This window comes from Crassostrea angulata, chromosome 3, assembly GCF_025612915.1.
Source record: "Crassostrea angulata isolate pt1a10 chromosome 3, ASM2561291v2, whole genome shotgun sequence".
In the NCBI taxonomy this organism is placed as follows: Eukaryota; Metazoa; Mollusca; class Bivalvia; order Ostreida; family Ostreidae; genus Magallana; species Magallana angulata.
Window position 1 is genome coordinate 56,778,128 of NC_069113.1, and position 24,700 is coordinate 56,802,827.

General features: G+C 31.2%; 3 protein-coding genes across 3 annotated transcripts; all 3 read left to right on the top strand.

Moving 5' to 3' along the window:
- Window positions 1-639: 639 nt before the first annotated feature.
- Window positions 640-2,442, top strand: LOC128178892 (uncharacterized). Its single transcript, XM_052846283.1, has 5 exons — window positions 640-743; window positions 893-997; window positions 1,303-1,356; window positions 1,532-1,855; window positions 1,941-2,442. The coding sequence occupies exons 2-5, from the start codon at window positions 904-906 to the stop codon at window positions 2,345-2,347; spliced, it is 879 nt and encodes a 292-aa protein (XP_052702243.1). The 5' UTR covers window positions 640-743; window positions 893-903; the 3' UTR covers window positions 2,348-2,442.
- A 5,928-nt stretch (window positions 2,443-8,370) lies between these two features.
- Window positions 8,371-10,429, top strand: LOC128178725 (uncharacterized). Its single transcript, XM_052846024.1, has 5 exons — window positions 8,371-8,457; window positions 8,607-8,711; window positions 9,280-9,333; window positions 9,505-9,828; window positions 9,916-10,429. Exons 2-5 carry the CDS (start codon window positions 8,618-8,620, stop codon window positions 10,320-10,322), a joined length of 879 nt encoding a protein of 292 aa, XP_052701984.1. The 5' UTR covers window positions 8,371-8,457; window positions 8,607-8,617; the 3' UTR covers window positions 10,323-10,429.
- Window positions 10,430-16,013: 5,584 nt separating this feature from the next.
- On the top strand, window positions 16,014-18,179 carry LOC128178779 (uncharacterized). The gene is made up of 5 exons (XM_052846105.1): window positions 16,014-16,094; window positions 16,244-16,348; window positions 16,913-16,966; window positions 17,138-17,461; window positions 17,548-18,179. Exons 2-5 carry the CDS (start codon window positions 16,255-16,257, stop codon window positions 17,952-17,954), a joined length of 879 nt encoding a protein of 292 aa, XP_052702065.1. The 5' UTR covers window positions 16,014-16,094; window positions 16,244-16,254; the 3' UTR covers window positions 17,955-18,179.
- Window positions 18,180-24,700: the final 6,521 nt, after the last annotated feature.

Sequence of the window (24,700 nt, forward strand, 5' to 3'; positions counted from 1 at the left end):
GATTGTTTTTTTATTATTTCATTACATTAAAGAAAGAGAAATAGATAAGAAAGGTCATCTGTCTACCTTATCACTTTTCATTATGTTATTTTTGTATGTATCAATGATAAGACAATTGTGCTTTGTGCCGAGGTCAACTATTGTTGGTATCATCCTTTGATCAACAGGGTAGTTAAATTCAATGTTGTTTCGCCCCCGAGTCATAAAAGTGATAGCAATCAACTTTTAGGTACATTTTTTTAAAGTTTGTTGTACTTATTTATGCTGGTTTACTATAAATATAAATGCTTTTTCCATTGAACACTTTTTTAATACCGCAATTTTGATTATTTTCCTCACATTAAATGGCAACATATCATATAGTTTTCGTTTTATGCGTTTTATTCATTTGTTTACAAAGACAAATCGGGATTTTTTGTTAAGGTGTTTCTTTTCAATTGTTGATAAGCAATTGTTGTTTTAGCAACAATATTGAAATCTTTGATATTAAATGAAATTCTAAAGATTGTTTAAATGATATTGTGTAACCAGGAAAATCTTTTAAAAAAACAAACCTTCTAAAGCGTCATTGGCCAATATGATATCAAGCCGTGACGGCAAGATCCTGGAGTAAAAGTATAAAAGGTGAACGATTGAATAGTTGAAGCAAACCAAAATCATCTGTTGAAGCTGATTTATATTTTCTCAGTTGATATTTGCTGAAGCAGATTAATTTTTTCGCAGTTGCTGTTAAAAGTTATAAGGTAATGTTTCTCTCTTTTTATTTGCATTATTTAATTTATTTTAATAGTAGTTAGAATTAATAACTAAAAGAATGTTTAACAGGCATCTACAATAGGTATTTTTTAATGCCCATATGTGTAGCTTAATTTGATTTTTAACCTTTTTGCAGACTGACCAAGGATGAAGATCCAAATTGTATTTGGAGCATTAATGTGCGTAATTGCATGTTTGGGACAGGAATCGGTTCCTGAAGATATAATGGAGGACGAAAGACGTAGGTTTTGAATTGTCGTATATTCATTATAACTTAACAAAGATTATATCTCAGTTCTTATTCACGCATGAAACGTCTAAAACATAACCATTTTGAGCTTTTTAATTGAAAATATACTGTGGAGGAAACAATTACATCTGAAGTCTTCTTTAAATAAAACTGATCCCATGTGATCTTTTCGCGTTAAATCCCAATGTGCTTATGCAAAATAATTTTTCGTCAACTCTGTATCTGCAAAAGGAAATTGTTTTATTACTTGAGCTTTAAAAGTACTATTTTCATCCATACCATACATAATGTTTTAGTGTTTGACGAACGATCTAAAGACTCAGCTGTGGACAAAGTTAAACCAAACATTTGTAAGTTATATAGTTTCATAGAACATGATATTTATCAATTTCTCTTTAAATAAATGTTATGGTTATACATTACGAAGTCGTTCCTTCTTAAACTCAAATCTAAATAAAAATGAAATAAAATATTGCTTTAAAAACATGCATAAATAAGCTATACACTTTACGTTTACCTTTTCAGTGCCTTTCTATAAAAGATCCTGCTGTCCAAGAAGGAATGGAATGTCCATCAACCTCGCTACTGGAACATTTTCAGGCAGCGTAGAAGGTGTATCATCGCCGACATTTCAGGATCAAACATCAACGAAGGCCAAATGTAGGTACATGGCGACTCTGCGGGCCAACTTTCAAAACCTCACACGATGTCTTTATGACTGGCACCAGGGCGGATGTGTGTCCTTTCCAATGTGCAAAAGGCGCATGCTCAGAATCGATATGTTCTTGGGAGATGATAGAAAGGGATACATGTTCAATGTGGGAGATAGCCAAAGTAATAATGGATGGGGTAAGACACTTTTCTTGTGTTAATGATTGTTAATATGCAAATACAACTATGCTATTTTGATTTAAACCTTACCTTTTTTTGAAAGGTGGAGACTCTGGTCATACAAAACATGATGCGGAAATCTTCGGCTATTATCCTACCATTCGTGGATATAAATCTGATTTTTGCAAATCCGAGAAGTCAACCTGGGCAAACACACTTTTAAAACCCGGTGTCAGAAGAGTGACCATTTTTGCTGCCAACAACTACGCCAGAATTACCAATGACAACGGATTCGAAGTGAAGGGTTGCCACAAATGTGCATTTGCTCTCAATGGACAAGACCCGGATGACCGTGCTAACACGCTATACATGGCCTTTAACAGGGTGATCGCGGCAAGCAATAGACGAGGAGTTGGGGTGTGTACCGTTAGAATCCGTTGGGAGTGTCCAGATTGTGAGAGATCTATTTTCCCATTTCCTCTAGATGTCAAGGCAGCTGGTAATGAATAACTTCTATCCTGGCCGACTATTTGTTTTTAATGTGTGATTCAAATTCATCCAAATGTTCATCTTTTGGAAACAATTTTAGAATTAAACCAAATTAAAAAAAAAAAATTGTTACAGGTAAAAATAATGTTTCAAAATTAAATTGAATTGAATTATATAAATATTGAATAAATTATCTTTTTCAAAACAAACTTTGTCTGTTTTCACTTTTAAAAAGTATTGTTTTAATTGAATGACTATTTCTTAAGCAATATAAGTGTTATAAGATACAGCTGTGTTTAGACCGAAACTGTTATGACCATTATGTTGTTTTTGTGTGTTTAAAATATAATACCTTAGCCTTTAAGTTTAGGTATGATTTGTTGTAACACATGTGTAAGAACTAAAATTCATAGGTAAGTATTAACGGTTGATTTAAGAAGAGGTTCAATTACATTAAACCTCTATTACCATGTTACAAGTTGAATTCAAACTCAAATAACAGAACATTTTTGTATAAATTTTGTAAATCATTTGGAGTTAATAACATACACACATTGCAATGCTACCATGCTGTCAACTTAATGTCAACTAAAAGCTCTGGAAAGTTGACTTAGTGACAGATGAATACCTTTTATTCATTTTAAGTTACTTGTTAGTTAACTGAATGGCGGAGCTTTATCATGAGGTATCCAGAAGAATAAATGAGAGAACTGCAGCATGTGGTATCAGGAGAACCATTAAATTAGACATCATTGATCTGTTTCCTATTATTTTTGCTATCAATTACATGTTTTACAATGCCCTAAATAGATATTGTTAAGATCTTCTAATGAAAGTAAGAAAAGCTTATTTTTTTTAATAATAAGCGTTTAAGAAATTTATGAACAGTTTTATAAAAATAGAGACAATGTGTATAGTAGAACGATTGTTTTAATATAATTAAAAGTAATGACCTAACAGGTATTATTGACGGTATGTACATGTATAGTAAGGTTAATATCAGACTGGTTAATGATATGATGAACTGATAGTACACCGAAAATAAACAAATATCAGTTCTATTTAGTATACGTATATATTCTAACACAGGTATTTGATACAGTAATTAAATCATTTAACATTCAAACTTTATAAAATTTGATTTTTTTTAAATCAATTAAAAATGATTTTTTTTAAACATATAAACATTGGTTGAACGAAATGGCATTACCAAATTTTATTGAATTATTCCTAAATTTGGCGTTAAATTTGACTATTTAAAGTAATCAAACAAATACTTATAGTTTGAACTATAATTTAATTTTTATACAGTATGACCGTGAACAAATGTAGTAAATGAAAAAAAATGACAATAACAAACTGTCAACCATCTCAAATAACCATAAAACGAAATACAAATCCAAAGCAGAGCAACACAGACCTCCAATAATATATAGGTAGGATCAAAGGTAGAGAATATAATAGTAATTTTTGAGGAAAAGTAAATCATAGAAAACCTCATTTACTGGTGGGTTTAAATGCCAGTACATAATTAACGCTAGAGCAAAATTATGCTAAGATTTCTACGAAATGTTGAAATATTCAAATCATAACGCAAAGTAAAAATCTTTTCAAAACTGCATTCAAATAGACATATATTTAATGTTTCATATAAAAAAGAAATTCGAGATATGACATGAAATAAGCTTATTTTAGGAAAAAGTGAAGCTCATTTGTTTTCTTGACTTTTATGAAATATAAGATAGATATGCCAAAATATGTCGACAGAAATATTAAAACGTTGTTCAAATATTTTTGTTCACAATCCCATGAAGATATCGTAATGCACAAACTATCTGGTTTGGTCTACACTGAAATTTACAAACCTAAATTAACAATACTCTAAAACTATCGACGTCTGAAAATGTTCATTTTCTTCTTGTCAATCTTCCGCCACATAATATAGTCCCTTATTAAACTCTGTAAATATTCAATTTTCTTTAACATATTTATTCAAAATAGTATATTTGACATTGTAAAATAAAAACATACGAGTAGAATAAATATATGCAGCAGAATTTTGATACTTGAGGTGACCCAAAATATTTACCCTGAAAAACAGAGGAACAGACCTTTTCAAGATAAACTTAGTTAGAGAAAATAAGCAAATTAGTCAGGCTTTTTTTTTAACTTTAGTACGTCAAAAAAAATAAGGGGAAATTACTAAATAACACAATGTTTTGATTTCCGGGTAATATTTTTTTCATTAATCATAAAAGAAAAGACAAGAGGGTTGATTAAAAAGTAATGTCAAAGATAAAATCGTGAAAATCGGTGTAATGTGACAATCCTTCGTGTATTGAGATAACAACCTATCATAGTTAAAATGAGAAAATGTTTAGTGTAATATTGAATTTACTTCGTAGGATGATATATTACAAGGTAAGGTAAAGATGGTAGCTGCAGAATAGCGACATCATTTCTGAACATTTGGCATTCTGGTAGAATTTCATTATTAAAACGCTTTTATAAAAGATTTTGTATAATTTTGTTGGCATTAAGTAGTTACTCATTTTGTGAGCTCAGTTTTATCGATGGCTTTTCAAAAAGACATGTACGTAGCTTTATAATACAGGCCTAGCCGATTAAATAAGAATATAGCTTTATATTTCCTACAGAGCGTATGTCTTTTAACTAATTTATTTGATAAAATTTAAAAATGCATTGTATCATTAGTCGTATGGCCGGCCTATTGACTACTCGAGATAGAGACAAAAAGCATCGCGTAGTTATCCGAAACGGACGGTGACATTTTCTCAGTTTGGTGAAGTCTGTGTTATATCTGTTTTGAAACGTTGTGTTGTTTTGGAGCTTTTTCAAATTTTGAAGCATGACATTAATTCTAGAGAAAAGACATCAATTCATGACGCGGCGATGCCACGTATATATCCTTTTATAAACAGCAAAATCTTCTGAATTATTCAACGAAATAAATTCAACTTAAATATTTGGCTTTTAAAAATTTGATGAATCATTTTATTCAACACGGCGCTAATGAAAAGTGCGTTGCATAGTGTTACATTACGCTTGAATCAACCGTTGTGTATATTTACTTCAAATAAATAATAGGAAATGTTGATAAATGGAATAAAACTAATCTTACAAATTAAGAAAATAAAACAGTTATAGATATACTAAACCAAACACTAGAATTTATAAGTCGGTACAGGAAAAGACTTTTTGAATTTATTTGAAATTTTTAAAAACAATTCAGAGAAGCACTTCAATTTAAAAATATGAGATTGGTGCATCAAAATCCTAGATATTTAAAACTTTTTAGGGTGCTGACTAGAGCCAGACTTTAAAAAAACTGAAAAAATGTGTCGAATTAAATTTACTTTTTACAATAGAGGAGTACAACGTAGTATTATGACATGAAAGGATACACATTACATCAAACGTTTGCACATAGCAAAAAGTCACAGTGCTTTTAAAGCACACCCAAAGAATAAAGAATACAAAATGTCACACAGGAAAAACACTTTTAGATTAGTTTTTTAAAATCTAATAATTTGGGTGTTATTTTGACAAAGAAAATGCAATTTTTTACTCCTTTAATTCTGGCTGCTATTGCTTTGACTTTGTGTAGCTATTTTTTAGACATTCAAATAAATTAAAATAACTTTTGAGTTCCTTTGCTTATTCAGTAACAAGTGTTGCGTAGTGATAAAATGCTGATAGAAAACAACACGTTGTGATGTTCATCTCATCATTTATATCTTATTTAACAAATTGTGATTTTTTACTTCGATGAGAAGACATTTATATCGATTATTTGTAAAACAGGATGTCAAACATTTTCATCTTTATTGAAGTTATGATTTATGACAACCAATCCTTATATGTAACCAGGAAATCTATCAAAAATAAATTTCTTGAAATGTCATTGGTCGATTGAAAGTAGATACAATATCAAACAATAAAAGGATAAAGAAATGCACTTGATTTAAATTGCTGCGATCAAAGTAAACAAGTCGAATGGAATTTATTTGAAACGCATTTTCGTATTCATTACAATAAAACAAAACAAAAAACAGAGAATAGATACATTAAAGGATATCATAGAATTATACTATGAAATGATATAGATTACATCGAACGTTTCCTCCTGGCAAAAAATCAAGGTGCTTTCAAAGCACACCTAAAGATTACAGAAATACTAAATGCAATTCATTGCAATACCAGTTTTGTGCTTTTTTTTCATCTATTGATATAGGTATACTTTTGAGAAGGATATTGCATTTGTTTACCCCTTTGATTATTGCTGCTAATGTGTTGCTTGTGTTTGATATTATTTAAGAAAATACAATAAATGAGGATTTCCTTTTTGAGTTTTTCATTAATGTAATTAAATACCTACTTTTGATAGATAAAAAGCTTACAGAAAGAACAATAATTTTCATCTTCAAACTTTCGTTAATAATTTTTATTTATTTTGTAATCCTAAAGACGATTGTCTTTGCTGTCATACACACATTTTGTTTCATTTTTTTACTAATGTCTATAAATCCAGTTGGGGACAAAGACACATTTGTCAAATCGAAATGTCGTGTTTACATGGATTTAAAGATAAGTTATTGTTTTTTCCTTGAATCTTTTTATTCCTCAGCAATATAATAGGGTTTAGCCATCTAAATTCCGTTTTTCAAAGGGCCTATGAAATTGTTCAAAGTTCCAAGTGTCCTTAGCGTTTTCAGTCTTTTCAGACGTCACTGTCTTTGGGCTATTTGTTTAACACGACCAAATCTGTGACGTCATACATAAGTTCGTCAGTAATTTCGAAAAAAAAAAATCCCCTTTATCCCAAACCCATGTCATTTTTTTTTTTTACCAAATCTGTTTAAATTTGTCTTTCAAATATTTCGGCTATACCTCGTGATTTTTTGTTGTAATTTCAGAGAGACTTTTATTGGCCCATCAAAAATTCCACTATTCCAATCGTAACGACTGTAAACACGTTTACTAAGAATTGTCAAGGCGTATATATCGCTCACCTGTAGTGCAAATCTGCTTCGTAATTGACGTTGTGCTTAAGTGTCCAAGTAGCGCAGTGGACAATGCACACGCTTGTCACCGCTGCGACCCGAGTTTGATCCCCCTGAGCGACAGTGGTTGTATGTAATAGGGTATGGCGTTCGCCCGCTTAGACAACGTGGGGTTAATATCCGGGTACTCCCGCTACTTCAATCATCAAGGCCCCCTCGCGCTAACATCCGTGCCAACAAGAGATATCAATATTAGTTGTAGAACCTGCTTATCAATAGTTGTAAAATAAATAAAGTTCAGTTGTGTTTGCTTTAAAATATATACTTGTTCCAGGTTTTCACTTAATACTTTTATTCAAAACTACCTTATAATCATTTTAAACTCATTTGTCGGCCTTTTCTCAGATTAAGAGAAAATGGAATTGTACATTTTTTGAGAATGATTGGTTTTTTTTATTTTTATAAGCTAAAGAGAAATGAATGAGGAACGTTAAATGGTTAAAATCTGCTTACATTATCACTGGTCATTATGTTACCTTTTGTATGTAGCAATAGTAAAACAAATGTTCGTACGCCGAGTTGAATCATTGCTGTTTTCTTCCAAACATTGTTAGTTTGCTTTAATCAAATGTTGTTTCGTACTCAGGCGGAAAAGCATATATATTTTCAATGAATGTAAATGTACAATTGAGATTCATATAGATCTGGATATGATTTTTCATACGTTTTTAAATTCTCTTACCTGTATGACTAAAACAAATCGAGATTTTTGTGTAGGTGTTTTATTCAAAAGTTGATTATAATTCCAAATACTCTTTTTAGCTTCAAGATTGAAATCTTTGATTTTAAAGGAAGTTCTAATGTTTTTATTTTATTGTGTAACCAGGAAATCGTAAAAAATAAACCTTCTAAAGCGTCATTGGCCATATGGTCGTGAATACGAAGCATCAAACACTTGTGGCAGCATCCGGGAGAAAAAGTATAAACAGGGGCTCGATTAAAGAGTTGAAACAAACCCGAATCGTCTGTTAAACTGATCTATCTTTTAACAGTTGGCATCTTCTGAAACAGAGATTTCTTTATAAAGTTACTGCTAAGAGTTGAGAGGTAATGGTTTTATCTTCTTACTTGCATTTTAAAATATGGTTTCATAAAAACCATTAAGAATTGATGAAAGAGTTATTACAAGACTTTTGCAATAGATTTTTTTTTCAACTGTCAAAATGTCTAGCTACTTTTTCTTAACCGTTTTGCAGATTTACCAAGTATGAAGGTCCAAGTTACATTTGGAGTATTAATGTGCGCAATTGCATGTATGGGACAGGAATCGGTTCCGGAAGAAATAATGGAGGACGAAAGACGTAGGTTTTGAATTTTTTATGATGACGTTACAATGATTATCTCTCAAATTTTATTCACATATTAACTTTTTTAAAAGTTACATTTATTGATTTACTCAAAAGGTTCATTTTAAGTACTCTTTATATGCAACTGATCTAATGTGATCTTCTCACCTGAAAATCGAGTGTACTTGTATATAACGTCTTTCACCAAATCAGTATTTTAAAATGCTAGCAGGTACCAATGAATGTTAAAACATTTGTTTTAAGTCTTCATGGATTATTTTTAAAAAAAAATAAATATGAAGCAAATAGTGTTCTTTAGATTATATTTGTGCTATTTTGCATCTTTTTTCTTAATTTAGATTAAATAAATATAAGTTTAAATAAAGGGGTTCAAAGGATATATTATCCAGTGTCTAGTAACCACGCATCGCATTAGAGAACTAAGAAAATAAAAATCGTATCATAAACAAGAAAAATATTATTCTTACAAATATTTCCATGATTTCTTTTTTTTTTTGTCACGAAAGCTTCTTTTATAAGATGATTGAGCTTGAAATGCACTATTGAATACGTTCCGTTTCAGGGTTCGAAGAACGTGCTATGAATCCAGCGGTGGACAAAGTTACACCAAATATCCGTAAGTTATATATCTTTATAAAAACAGATAATATATTTTTAATTTTTCTACTAAATACTTATGATTGATAAGAACTATCCTAATGCAACTCTACTCTAATGAAATCGGTAAAATAAAATATTGCAATAAACATGGATAAATATCTTACACACTTTACGTTTACGATTTTAGTGCCTTTCTATAAAAGAACCTGCTGTCCAAGAAGGAATGGAATGTCCATCAACCTCGCTACTGGAACATTTTCAGGGAGCGTAGAAGGTGTATCGTCACCAACATTTCAGGATCAAACATCAACGAAGGCCAAATGTAGGTACATGGCGACCCTGCGGGCCAACTTCCAAAACCTCACGGGATGTCTTTACGACTGGCACCAGAACGGATGTGTGTTCTTTCCAATGTGCAAAAGGCGCATGCTCAGAATCGATATGTTCTTGGGAGAGGATAGAAAGGGATACATGTTCAATGTAGGAGATAGCCAAAGTAATAATGGATGGGGTAAGACAAAATTCCTTTTGTTAATGATTGTTAATATGCAAATACAACTATGATATTTTGTTTATAAACTTAACCTTTTTTTGAAAGGTGGAGACTCTGGTCATACAAAACATGATGCGGAAATCTTCGGCTATTATCCTACCATTCGTGGATATAAATCTGATTTTTGCAAATCCGAAAAGTCAACCTGGGCAAACACTCTTTTAAAACCCGGTGTCAGAAGAGTGATCATTTTTGCTGCCAACAACTACGCCAGAATCACCAATGACAACGGATTCGAAGTGAAGGGTTGCCACAAGTGTGCTTTTGCTCTCAATGGACAAGACCCGGATGACCGTGCTAACACTCTATACATGGCCTTTAACAGGGTGATCGCGGCAAGCAATAGACGAGGAGTCGGGGTGTGTACCGTTAGAATCCGCTGGGAGTGTCCAGATTGTGAGAGATCTATTTTCCCATTTCCTCTAGATGTCAAGGCAGCTGGTAATGAATAACTTCTATCCCGGCCGACGTTTTGTTTTTCATGTGTGATCCAAATTCATCCAAATGTTCATCTTTTGGAAACAATTTTAGAATAAAACCAAATTAAAAATAATATTGTTACAGGTAAAAATAATGTTTCAAATTGAATTGAATTGAATTATATAAATATTGAATAACTTACTTTTTTCAAAACAATCTTTGTCTCTTTATACTTTTAAAAAGTATTGTTTTAATTGAATGACTATTTCTTAAGCAATATAAGTGTTATAAGATACAGCTGTGTTTAGACCGAAACTGTTATGACCATTATGTTGTTTTTTGAGTTTAAAGTATAATACCTTAGCTTTTAAGTTTAGGTATGATTTGTTGTAACAGATGTGTAAGAACTAAAATTCATAGGTAAGTCTTAACGGTTGATTTAAGAAGAGGTTCAATTACATTAAACCTCTATTACCATGTTACAAGTTGAATTCAAACTCAAATAACAGAACATTTTTGTATAAATTTTGTAAATCATTTGGAGTTAATAACATACATACATTGCAATGCTACCATGCTGTCAACTAAATGTCAACTAAAAGCACTGGAAAGTTGACTTAATGACAGATGAATACATTTAGTCATTTTAAGTTACTTGTTAGTTCACTGAATGGTGGAGCTTTATCACGAGGTATCCAGAAGAATAAATGAGAGAACTGCAGCATGTGGTATCAGGAGAATCATTAAATTAGACATCATTGATCTGTTTCCTATTATTTTTGCTATCAATTACATGTTTTACAATGCCCTAAATAGATATTGTTAAGATCTTCTAATGAAAGTAAGAAAAGCTTTTTTTTAATAATAAGCGTTTAAGAAGTTTATGAACAGTTTTATGAAAATAGAGACACTGTGTATAGTAGAACGATTGTTTTAATATAATTAAAAGCAATGACCTAACAGGTATTATTGACGGTATGTACATGTATAGTAAGGTTAATATCAGACTGGTTAATGATATGATGAACTAATAGTACACCGAAAATAAACAAATATCAGTTCTATTTAGTATACTTTTATATTCTAAAACAGGTATTTGATACAGTAATTAAATCATTTAACATTCAAACTTTATAAAATTTGAATTTTTTTAAATCAATTAAAAATGATTTTTTTTTAAACATATAAACATTGGTTGAACGAAATGGCATTACCAAATTTCATTGAATTATTCCTAAAATTTGGCGTTAAATTTGACTATTTAAAGTAATCAAACAAATACTTATAGTTTGAACTATAATTTAATTTTTATACAATATGACCGTGAACAAATGTAGTAAATGAAAAAAATGACAATAACAAACTGTCAACCATCTCAAATAACCATAAAACGAAATACAAATCCAAAGCAGAGCAACACAGACCTCCAATAATATATAGGTATGATCAAAGGTAGTAAATATGATAGTAATTTTTGAGGAAAAGTAAATCATAGAAAACCTCATTTACTGGTGGGTTTAAATGCCAGTACATAATTAACGCTAAAGCAAAATTATGCTAAGATTTCTACGAAATGTTTAAATATTCAAATCATAACGCAAAGTAAAAATCTTTTCAAAACTTTGCATTCAAATAGAAATATATTTAATGTTTCATATAAAAAAGAAATTCGAGATATGACATGAAATAAGCTTATTTTAGGAAAAAGTGAAGCTCATTTTTTTTCTTGACTTTTATGAAATATAAGATAGATATGCCAAAATATGTCGACAGAAATATTAAAACGTTGTTCAAATATTTTTGTTCACAATCCCATGAAGATATCGTAATGCACAAACTATCTGGTTTGGTCTACACTGAAATTTACAAACCTAAATTAACAATACTCTAAAACTACAGAGTTTTCATTAATCATAAAAGAAAAGACAAGAGGGTTGATTAAAAAGTAATGTCAAAGATACGATAAAATCGTGAAAATCGGCGTAATGTGACAATCCTTCGTGTATTGAGATAACAACCTATCATAGTTAAAATGTGAAAATGTTTAGTGTAATATTGTATTTACTTCGTAGGATGATATATTACAAGGTAAGGTAAAGATAGTAGCTGCAGAATAGCAACATCATTTCTGAACATTTGGCATTCTGGTAGAATTTCATTATTAAAACGCTTTTATAAAAGATTTTGTATAATTTTGTTGGCATTAAGTAGTTACTCATTTTGTGAGCTCAGTTTTATCGATGGCTTTTTCAAAAAGACATGTACGTAGCTTTATAATACAGGCCTAGCCGATTAAATAAGAATATAGCTTTATATTTCCTACAGAGCGTATGTCTTTTAACTAATTTATTTGATAAAATTTAAAAATGCATTGTATCATAAGTCGTATGTCTGGCCTATTTACTACTTGAGATAGAGACAATTGCATCGCGTAGTTATCCGAAACGGACGGTGACATTTTCTCAGTTTGGTGAAGTCTGTGTTATATCTGTTTCGACACATTGTGTTGTTTTGGAGCTTTTTCAAATTTTGAAGCATGACATTAATTCTAGAGAAAAGACATAAATTCATGACGCGGCGATGCCACGTATATATCCTTTTATAAACAGCAAAATCTTCTGAATTATTCAACGAAATAAATTCAACTTAAATATTTGGCTTTTAAAAATTTGATGAATCATTTTATTCAACACGGCGCTAATGAAAAGTGCGTTGCATAGTGTTACATTACGCTTGAATCAACCGCTGTGTATATTTACTTCAAATAAATTATAGAAAATGTTGATAAATGGAATAAAACTAATCTTACAAATTAAGAAAATAAAACAGTTATAGATATACTAAACCAAACACTAGAATTTGTAAGTCGGTACAGGAAAAGACTTTTTGAATTTATTTGAAATTTTTAAAAACAATTCAGAGAAGCACTTCAATTTAAAAATATGAGATTGGTGCATCAAAATCCTAGATATTTAAAACTTTTTAGGGTGCTGACTAGAGCCAGACTTTAAAAAACTGAAAAAAATGTGTCGAATTAAATTTACTTTTTACAATAGAAGAGTACAACGTAGTATTATGACATGAAAGGATACACATTACATCAAACGTTTGCACATAGCAAAAAGTCACAGTGCTTTTAAAGCACACCCAAAGAATAAAGAATACAAAATGTCACACAGGAAAAACACTTTTAGATTAGTTTTTTAAAATCTAATAATTTGGGTGTTATTTTGACAAAGAAAATGCAATTTTTTACTCCTTTAATTCTGGCTGCTATTGCTTTGACTTTGTGTAGCTATTTTTTAGACATTCAAATAAATTAGATTAATTTTGAGTTCCTTTGCTTATTCAGTAACAAGTGTTGCGTAGTGATAAAATGCTGATAAAAAAACAACACGTTGTGATGTTCATCTCATCATTTATATCTTATTTAACAAATTGTGATTTTTTTACTTCGATGAGAAGACATTTAAATCGATTATTTGTAAAACAGGATATCAAACATTTTCATCTTTATTGAAGTTATGATTTATGACAACCAATCCTTATATGTAACCAGGAAATCTATCAAAAATAAACTTCTTGAAATGTCATTGGTCGATTGAAAGTAGATACAATATCAAACAATAAAAGGAAATAACTGGATAAAGAAATGCACTTGATTTAAATTGCTGCGATCAAAGTAAACAAGTCGAATGGAATTTATTTGAAACGCATTTTCGTATTCATTACAATAAAACAAAACAAAAAACAGAGAATAGATACATTAAAGGATATCATAGAATTATACTATGAAATGATATAGATTACATCGAACGTTTCCTCCTGGCCAAAAATCAAGGTGCTTTCAAAGCACACCTAAAGATTACAGAAATACGAAATACAATTCATTGCAATACCAGTTTTTTGCTTTTTTTCATCTATTGATATAGGTATACTTTTGAGAAGGATATTGCATTTGTTTACCCCTTTGATTATTGCTGCTAATGTGTTGCTTGTGTTTGACTATTATTTAAGAAAATACAATAAATGAGGATTTACTTTTTGAGTTTTTCATTAATGTAATTAAATACCTACTTTTGATAGATAAAAAGCTTACAGAAAGAACAATAATTTTCATCTTCAAACTTTCGTTAATAATTTTTATTTATTTTGTAATCCTAAAGACGATTGTCTTTGCTGTCATACACACATTTTGTTTCATTTTTTGACTAACGCTCTATAAATCCAGTTGAGGACAAAGACAAATTTGTCAAATCGAAATGTCGTGTTTACATGGATTTAAAGATAAGTTATTGTTTTTTCCTTGAATCTTTTTATTCCTCAGCAATATAATAGGATTTAGCCATCTAAATTCCGTTTTTCAAAGGGCCTATGAAATTGTTCAAAGTTCCAAGTGTCCTTAGCGTTTTCAGTCTTTTCAGACGTCACTGTCTTTGGGCTATTTGTTTAACTCGACCAAATCTGAAACGTCATACGTAAGTTCGTCAGTATTTTCGAAAAAATATCCCCTTTATCCCAAAGCCATGTCATTTTTTTTTTTACCAAATCTGTTTAAATTTGTCTTTCAAATATTTCGGCTATGCCTCGTGATTTTTTGTTGTAATTTCAGAGAGACTTTTATTGGCCCATTAAAAATTCCACTATCCCAATCGTAACGACTGTAAACATGTTTACTAAAAATTGTCAAGGCGTATATATCGCTCACCTGTAGTGCAAATCTGCTTCGTAATTGACGTTGTGCTTAAGTGTCCAAGTAGCGCAGTGGACAATGCACATGCTTGTCACCGCTGCGACCCGAGTTTGATCCCCCTGAGCGACAGTGGTTGTATGTAATAGGGTATGGCGGTCGCCCGCTTAGACAACGTGGGTTAATATCCGGGTACTCCCGCTACTTCCAACATCAAGGCCCCCTCGCGCTAACATCCGTGCCAACAAGAGATATCAATATTAGTTGTAGAACCTGCTTATCAATAGTTGTAAAATAAATAAAGTTCAGTTGTGTTTGCTTTAAAATCTATACTTGTTCCAGGTTTTCACTTAATACTTTAATTCAAAACTACCTTACAATCATTTTAAACTCATTGGTCGGCCTTTTCTCAGATTAAGAGAAAATGAAAATTGTACATTTTTCGAGAATGATAGGTTTTTTTTTTAATTTTTATAAGCTAAAGAGAAATGAATGAGGAACGTTAAATGGTTAAAATCTGCTTACATTATCACTGGTCATTATGTTACCTTTTGTATGTAGCAATAGTAAAACAAATGTTCGTACGCCGAGTTGAATCATTGCTGTTTTCTTCCAATTATTGTTAGTTTGCTTAAATCAAATGTTGTTTCGTCCTCAGGCGGAAAAGCATACATATTTTCAATGAATGTAAATGTACAATTGAGATTCATATAGATCTGGATATGATTTTTCATACGTTTTTTAAATTCTCTTACCTGTATGACTAAGGGGATTTTTGTGTAGGTGTTTTATTCAATAGTTGATTATAACTCCAAGTACTCTTTTTAGCTTCAAGATTGAAATCTTTGATTTTAAAGGAAGTTCTAATGTTTCTATTTTATTGTGTAACCAGGAAATCGTAAAAAAATAAACCTTCTAAAGCGTCATTGGCCATATGGTCGTGAATACGAAGCATCAAACATTTGTGGCAGCATCCGGGAGAAAAAGTATAAACAGGGGCTCAATTAAAGAGTTGAAACAAACCCGAATCGTCTGTTAAACTGATCTATCTTTTAACAGTTGGCATCTTCTGAAACAGAGATTTCTTTATAAAGTTGCTGCTAAGAGTTGAGAGGTAATGGTTTTATCTTCTTACTTGCATTTTAAAAAATGGTTTCATAAAAACCATTAAGAATTGATGAAAGATTTATTACAAGACTTTTGCAATAGAATTTTTTTTCAACTGTCAAAATGTCTACCTACTTTTTCTTAACTGTTTTGCAGATTGACCAAGTATGAAGGTCCAAGTTATATTTGGAGTATTAATGTGCGCAATTGCATGTGTGGGACAAGAATCGGTTCCGGAAGAAATAATGGAGGACGAAAGACGTAGGTTTTGAATTTTTTATGATGACGTTACAAAGATTATCTCTCAAATTTTATTCACATATTAACTTTTTTAAAAGTTACATTTATTGATTTACTCAAAAGGTTCATTTTAGTAAACTTTATATGTAACTGATCTAATGTGATCTTCTCACTTGAAAATTCAGTGTCCTCGTATATAACGTCTCTAACCAAATCAGTATTTTAAAATGCTAGCAGGTACCAATGAATGTTAAAACATTTGTTTTAAGTCTTCATGGATTATTTTTTTTAAAAAAATAAATATGAAGCAAATAGTGTTCTTTAGATTATATTTGTGCTATTTTCCATCTTTTTTCTTAATTTAGATTGAATAAATATGTTTAAATAAAGGGGTTCAAAGGATATATCATCCAGTTTCTAGTAACCACGCATCGCATTAGAGAACTAAGAAAATAAAAATCGTATCATAAACAAGAAAGATATTATTCTTACAAATATTTCCATGATTTCTTTTTTTTTGTCATGAAAGCTTCTTTTATAAGATGATTGAGCTTGAAATGCACTATTGAATACGTTCCGTTTCAGTGTTTGAAGAACGTGCTATGAATCCAGCGGTGGACAAAGTTAAACCATATATCCGTAATTTATATATCTTCATAAAAACAGATAATATATTTTTAATTTTTCTACTAAAGACTTATAATTGATAAGAACTATCCTAATGCAACTCTACTCTAATGAAATTTGTAAAATAAAATATTGCAATAAACATGGATAAATATCTTACACACTTTACGTTTACGATTTTAGTGCCTTTCTATAAAAGAACCTGCTGTCCAAGAAGGAATGGAATGTCCATCAACCTAGCAACTGGAACATTTTCAGGGAGCGTAGAAGGTGTATCGTCACCAACATTTCAAGCTCAAAAATCAACGAAGGCCAAATGTAGCTACATGACGACTCTGCGGGCCAACTTCCAAAACCTCACAGGATGTCTTTATGATTGGCACCAGGGCGGATGTGTGTCCTTTCCAATGTGCAAGAGGCGCATGCTCAGAATCGATATGTTCTTGGGAGATGATAGAAAGGGATACATGTTCAATGTAGGGGATAGCCAAAGTAATAATGGATGGGGTAAGACAAAATTCCTTTTGTTAATGATTGTTAATATGCAAATACAATTATGATATTTTGATTAAAATTTAACCTTTTTTTGAAAGGTGGAGACTCTGGTCATACAAAACATGATGCGGAAATCTTCGGCTATTATCCTAACATATATGGATATAAATCTGATTTTTGCAAATCCGAGAAGTCAACATGGGCAAACACACTTTTAAAACCCGGTGTCAGAAGAGTGACCATTTTTGCTGCCAACAACTACGCCAGAATCACCAATGACAACGGATTCGAAGTGAAGGGTTGCCACAAGTGTGCTTTTGCTTTCAATGGACAAGACCCGGATGACCGTGCTAACACGTTATACATGGCCTTTAACAGGGTGATCGCGGCAAGCAACAGACGAGGAGTTGGGGTGTGTACCGTTAGAATCCGTTGGGAGTGTCCAGATTGTGAGAGATCTATTTTCCCATTTCCTCTAGGTGACAGAGCAGCTGATGTTGAATAATTTTTATGTGAACAGATAATTATATTTTCAAAATGTGATCCAAATTTTTTATAAGTCTTCATCGACTTTCTTAAAAAGTTTAAAATAACTCGTAAAAATTATGCACAATTATTGTCAATCAAATTATCAAAATGTTGAGTACATTACTTTTTTGTCATAACGAACTTTTTCTGTTTACATGGTTAAAAAGTATTACTATTACTTTTATCAAAATGTTATTTCATATCCTCAACAATATGAGGTGTATTAAGATGTAGTTGTTTAAACCAAAACTATATAGAACATCAACTTGTTCATCGTCATTTAATAATTCCTTAGAATAACAGAACATTACTGTTTTCTCGTTGTTGATATTTTTGACTCTACACAGCTTACAATTCAGTCAATGTAATGGTATTTGTCACTCCTTGACTTTTACCTTTTATGACAATATGTCACAACATGGCGATTTCAACTCATTTGGAAACTGTTTGTGTTTATTTTTGCAGCACAAAAGGTATAACTAGTTTATTAATTACCAGCAGGCCCCAAGCTCGAATAAAGCAGGAATTTTTGTTTAAGTGAAAATCAATTATACTTTAAAATTTGATTTTAATCCCAAAATTGAACTTTTTCCATCATTGTCAAGTCAAGTGCAAGCTTGAATTTCATATTCTTTATGGGATATGAACAGTTGGACTTATTTTTGGGAGTTGATTTTTAATCAACTCTCCTATGCAGTCACTCGGACAAACCGAAAGTGAAACAGTGTTTGGACCTCAGCACAAATCATTGCTCCTGACAAGACTTAATTCTTGAAAATAATTGATGAATTCGATGTAATGTATGCTAAAGCATTGTTTTTCAAGGAATCTTATTTACAAATACCTTAAAAATAGTCAGATTTTAAATGGTACGAACAATTTGAATATTTTTGGTAGTCGTATGTATTCCTACGCCAGAGTTCAATATAGTCTCGTTCAACTCGACGCTCGGCTATCTCCGTAAACCCTTGTCGGAGATTAACGGTGTCAGCCGAGCGTTTGCTTGAACGAGACTATAGTTCAATATTGCTTGGATTCATACAATTTTCGAGAAATATTTCTACCACTGATACATAGTTTGATTGAATTAATTTTATCTTTAAATATTATTTAACATGATTCATTTGGAGGTTTCTCGACATTCTAGTCGAAAAAGTTCAAAAATTCATATTATAAAAATATGCGTAATTCAAATTAGAAACTACGTATACATGTACTTGTCATGCAAAATAACATATCATTGATCTTTAAATAAATAAACATCGACAAAATCAACTCCCGCCAGTTCTTCAGTACTTTGATTTTAACTTTGCTAAGGGGTGTGGAGGACCCTTAATGTCAACTGAAAGGTCTTGAAAGCTGACAGAATGACATTTATATGCCAACAAGTGATCTTCAAGTTATATTTCAATTGACTGAACGACTGTGCCTGATTTTTTGTAATCAAGAGAATAATGAAGTTAGACAGAAGTTACATTTCAGCAGACCCGATGGCAGAGCTACATCATGCAGTATCAAATATCATTAAAAAGACTTTTTTCAACAGTTTGCTATTCTTTAAGCTATCAAAGAAATACGATAAAATATCAAACAAATAACTTTAATAATCCTCGTATTGTTCGCCTAGTCCTTATGAAAATGGTGTTTGTATATGAGCGTTGAGCGTATGAACAGTTTCTAAGGCAAGGCAAGCTACCGACAAACAAGTTAATAAAACAGGACTATCAACAGTCTTGGTTGAAGTCATCTTTTCGTAAGTTCTATGGTCGATACAACGACCTTGTTAGCAAATACAATCTTCCACTGGGTCGCATGCTGATTGACGTTTTTCATACAAATTGTAAGACCATAATTAATCATCTAATTGTCTACGGAGTTTTCAGTTTTTCCGCGATTACGACACTGGTCGATCAGCAGAGGATGCCCACTTCTTCATGGCAACTGGTCCTACCTCTATCTTTTTGGAGGTCCGTGTTGCTCTGCTTACAATTTGTATTTCGCTTTATGGATTATTGAGATGGTTGACAGTTTGTTATTTTCATTTTTGCACACTTTCCACGATGCGACCCCAAAAGGTAGTGACACTGTGTGTTTGTTAAGAATTTTCTCAATAAATTTCTATTATAAATATACTAGTTTTACAAAAAGAGACAGACATTACATGTTTACTCACTTATTCATTGTAAATGTACGTTTAACTGGCGAGAAAACTATGAGTCTCTAAAATCTTTTATTATGAAAGATATTCGGATAACGACATTAATCAAATTTTTAATCATTCTTTATCTAATAACAAACTTTATCACATCTAATTTCAATTTTTGTAGGACTTTTTTAGCTCACCTGAGCTGAAAGGTCAAGTGAGCTATTCTGATCACATTTTGTCCGTCGTTCGTCCGTCCGTCTGTCTGTCCGTCTGTAAACTTTTCAGATTTTGAACTTCTTCTCTAAAACCACTTGACCAAATTCAACTAAATTTGGCTCAAAGCATTCTTATGGAAAGATGAATATAAATTGCAGAAATGAAAGAAAAATTTTCATTGAAAGCGGAGAAAACCTCAAACTGTAAAAAAAAAAGGGGGGGCTGCATTTTTAAAAATCTTCCTCTCAATAACTACTGAGGCAAATTCAACGTTATTTAGCACGAAAAATCCTTATGGGAAGGAAAATATAAATTGAAAAAATTATGGGGTAATTCTGTTTCAAATCTGAGTTATTACGAAAATAATAAGAAAGAAAAGTCGTGTTTCAAGCAATTTATAGCATCCATGAGTCTTGGTAAAATGGGTAGGCATGACCGGGCCAGGGCAAAACAAAAGATTGACAATTATTAATTTGCTAATCTCATTAAAATTTCAAGATATTAACTGACCAGTATATTTGTATTCGCCGTAGATATTGATGCAAAATTATGAGTAATTGGAATTGACGATTGCCGATCTGCCCCGGCTTTTATTTTGCCCCGGCCCGGGTTTGCTTACCCATTTTACCAAGACTCGTATTCCATAATTCTAAAACGAGGTTCTTTGTTTAAAGCAGCCATGACATTATATGATAAACGGGTCGATCTGACAATGATGAATTTGTTTGTTGTTCAACAGTTCGTGTACGAAGGGAATCTTTGAAACATGTAAAATACATTGGTGCCGATTTTGTGAAGTAAATTGAAGCTAAATATTTCAATGCGTTAACAGTTTTCACATATGACGGTGGTGTTAGCTTGTTGTGATTTTCGTTTCGTTTTCATTTATGCTTTGGGTTAACCTGGGAAATGTCGCTTGTATTTCCTGATTTTTACGTATCAAATCAAACAGAGACTTCGGTAAATCAAACAGTTTACTGTTTACTTGCGCAAATTGTATTAAGAATGAACTAAAATGCAATTCATTCAGGCTATCGGTAATTCTGTATCATATTTTGCGTAATGGTAGAATAATGCACTATATTTTGTTGAGATGCTCGGCATTTTCTCGAGTTTATTCAGTTTAAATAGAGTTTAATATCGCTGACGGAAATATGTAGGTATATACATGTATATGATTCATTTCGAAAAATAAATTGTGTTCTTTATTTGTTATAGTGCATGTTTCTTGTGTTTAATTGTTTACAATTTCTATTTACTTACCATATTTGAGTGTTAAGCTTCGAATTATAAGCAAGATACAGAGATTTGCTCACAATTCTATGTTTGTACACAGATCTGAGGCCATTCATTTTTTTTCCATTTTAAAGCCGAATAGAAAATACCAAGTTAAAAGGTGCAATTATCTTCTTCACATATATACATGTGGGATTTTTTTGATAAAATACAATAACTATTATATTTAAAATAAAAATACAATAATACAATAATACAATAACTAGTAAGTAGTTGAGGAAGAAAATGTACCTATATGCTCTCATATATCGCTTTATTAAGTGGGGGAGGGGGCAGAACGAAAATACAGGGAATTAGAAGTTATATAACAGTGTACCCCTACCAAATATTCAGTTCTATATCTTGCGTAGGATTTTCTTATTCTGGGTAAAAACAGTATTTCATGAAGGTACAATGTCAAAGATTACGTGTATGCAAAAATAAGTGTAAAATTCGAATACTTTACAATATTTATTTTTTTGTTATTCTACCGAGGGCCATATGGCACAATATCTTTTGAACGCCCATTGTTGCTCAGGCCTCAGGATCATGAAGCAATCTTAGACTTAAGTAAAAAATTGTATACTCTCTTAATGTCTCTAGATTGAAAAAACTGACAAAATTGAAATGTTACTAAAATTGGCTTGATATAAAATTGTTAATTACAAATTTTGATCGTCATTTGATTATAAACAAAATTTTTATGGCTGACTGAAATTTTGTCTTAAGTCTGAAATTCCTTCATGATCCTGAGGCCAGCAGGTGAGCGATGTGGCCCCATGGGCCTCTTGTATCAAATCACATGCAGATAGTGTAATCATCAATTAACCTATTTGTAGATTTGAACTTTTTTCTTGATTTGTAAAATTACATAATGCTTTGTTGATAAAATATCTTATCACTCAAAGTTATTCTTATATAATAATACTTGACTTCAATCATAATGAGAAAAATCAAATTGATATGACAGGTGATTAAATGAGAGAACATACGTCCTAATTGCATCCATTATCGTTAACTTTATTGATCATGAAAAAAAATTGACAATATTCGTAACGATTAATATTCGTGTTGTTTTATATTAGTGTGATGCTGACGAGTGACGTTTTATAAATATAATTTTTTTAGTAAAACATCGGTTTTGTGAATGGAATGTTAGTATACCATTCAGCCATCTTGTCAACATATAATATTAAGAGTCGATTATCATAGATATCTCGTTATAGAATATGTTCTTATCAAAGGTAATGAATCACGGTAGCAAAATAAATACAATTGCGAACATTAACACTATCTGAATAATAAAGCCGTTTGCAATCAATTTTAGTATCATTTGCATTTTCGTAGAATATACAATACACACTAGACTTTAAATGTATTTCTTTTAAAACCATATGACTTGGGCACTACAGAACATTATGACGGGGGTTTCCGTCAAAAGCGTGTGTTTAGTATGTAACGGTTTTACAATATATGTGATCATAGTTTACAAAAGATTGGTTTATTTAAGGATATATTGCATTTTTGCGACGAAAATGTGTAGGTTGTGATCAACGGTTTTAACCAGCTGCTTCGTTTGAATATTTTTCACAATGCGGAATCTATGGTCATTCTGCTCTATTATTGTTAGTTTTATTACGTCATAAACATCATCATACAAGAACTAACCTGGCTTCTTAAAGTTTGATCGCGACTAGCAGTGGACAAGATAATTGAGTTCATTCCATCATAATCCTTTGAAAGGGGCTAAACTGTGAAATAAGAGCAATTTCACATTGTCTCCTTGATGTTAAGATGGTGGTGAACAAAAATTGTAGTTTGTAGAGTTTTTAAAACATTTTGTACTTGTCTTTTAAGAAATAAACACTTAACATTTCATCGCGATATGAACTTGGTTGGTCGCGTGTTAAATCCTGTGAAGCCCGAAGGATTCTTTTTTTGGCTGTTAATTACCTAAATTTACATTTGAAAAAGGCAAACTTCTTAGAATTAAAATTACCGAAATTTTATGTTTACAATAATTCAAGTGATAGGAGCATGTTATGATCATTGTGACGTCATGAAAAAGCTTTTCTATAGATTCAAATAAGGGAGCACATTTGCACATGTAAATAATTAGCTATGAGAATGATGAACAAAGTGTTATATATTTAAGCCTTCTACATTTTTATGTGATTTAAATATCTCTTTATTTTACTGATATTTATTTACTGTGTAATTAAAACAATATCAAGCATTCCTATTTTTTGATTCCGATATTCATGTTATTACGCGTATTTGCTTAAAGAAGAAGAACCTGATTCGTGCACTTAAAAGTAATTGTTACGAACATCGAATTCCCAATATTACTTCACAATTAACAAAACTCAATGAAATTCGCTAATGTCGCAATAACTGTTCCTATACATCATCAATACACACTTTATAAAAAGCAAGTAGTAGCTGACTTTGCTACTGTTTAACATTATATAACATGTACAAGTTTCTTTGGGGGATGCCGCAGCACTGTAGTGAGTTAGCTCACGTTATTTATTACCGCATACAGTGAATAGCTAACAAATTTTGAGCCTGTGAACAAATCATTTAAATTCCAATCCGCTTCAATACTTGTATTAAATTGAGTAAAATCGTTTTGCACATTCTTATAGATTTTTCGTTTTATAAATTAACCTCAAAATGATATGCATAACTCTTTCTTTTAGTTTGCGCAGTTCATTTGTGAAAAATTGCAGAAAAATGTTGACACACCGTAAAAACGAAGTCAATGATATGTTCATTTTTTCAATGATATTAATTGAAAATTATCATATACATATCATATTTCAATAAGAATTAAAAAAAAAATCTATTGCAGAATTTTTTTACAAATTATTTTCTCTTTTCGTTATAATGTTCAATCGGAAAAAATACAAACTTTTGCAATGTTCCTACGTAAGATCTAATTAGATTTTATACTATCTTTAATTGTTTTGGTTATATTTAGTAACTCTTACTAGTAATTTTTTTTTAAATCACTGTTGCAGAAGTGAGTTGGGTCTGTCGTCTTTCAACTAAATATTCAAACCGTTATCATTGAATTCTTTTAA

Excerpts from the sequence above, each read along its gene's own strand:
- LOC128178779 (XM_052846105.1), top strand. The coding sequence starts at position 16,255 with ATGAAGGTCCAAGTTATATTTGGAGTATTAATGTGCGCAATTGCATGT. Across the intron at positions 16,967-17,137 it reads CAAAGTTAAACCATATATCC|TGCCTTTCTATAAAAGAACC; the intron begins GTAATTTATATA and ends TTACGATTTTAG. Across the intron at positions 17,462-17,547 it reads CCAAAGTAATAATGGATGGG|GTGGAGACTCTGGTCATACA; the intron begins GTAAGACAAAAT and ends TTTTTTTGAAAG.
- LOC128178725 (XM_052846024.1), top strand. The coding sequence starts at position 8,618 with ATGAAGGTCCAAGTTACATTTGGAGTATTAATGTGCGCAATTGCATGT. Across the intron at positions 9,334-9,504 it reads CAAAGTTACACCAAATATCC|TGCCTTTCTATAAAAGAACC; the intron begins GTAAGTTATATA and ends TTACGATTTTAG. Across the intron at positions 9,829-9,915 it reads CCAAAGTAATAATGGATGGG|GTGGAGACTCTGGTCATACA; the intron begins GTAAGACAAAAT and ends TTTTTTTGAAAG.
- LOC128178892 (XM_052846283.1), top strand. The coding sequence starts at position 904 with ATGAAGATCCAAATTGTATTTGGAGCATTAATGTGCGTAATTGCATGT. Across the intron at positions 998-1,302 it reads TATAATGGAGGACGAAAGAC|TGTTTGACGAACGATCTAAA; the intron begins GTAGGTTTTGAA and ends ATAATGTTTTAG. Across the intron at positions 1,357-1,531 it reads CAAAGTTAAACCAAACATTT|TGCCTTTCTATAAAAGATCC; the intron begins GTAAGTTATATA and ends TTACCTTTTCAG.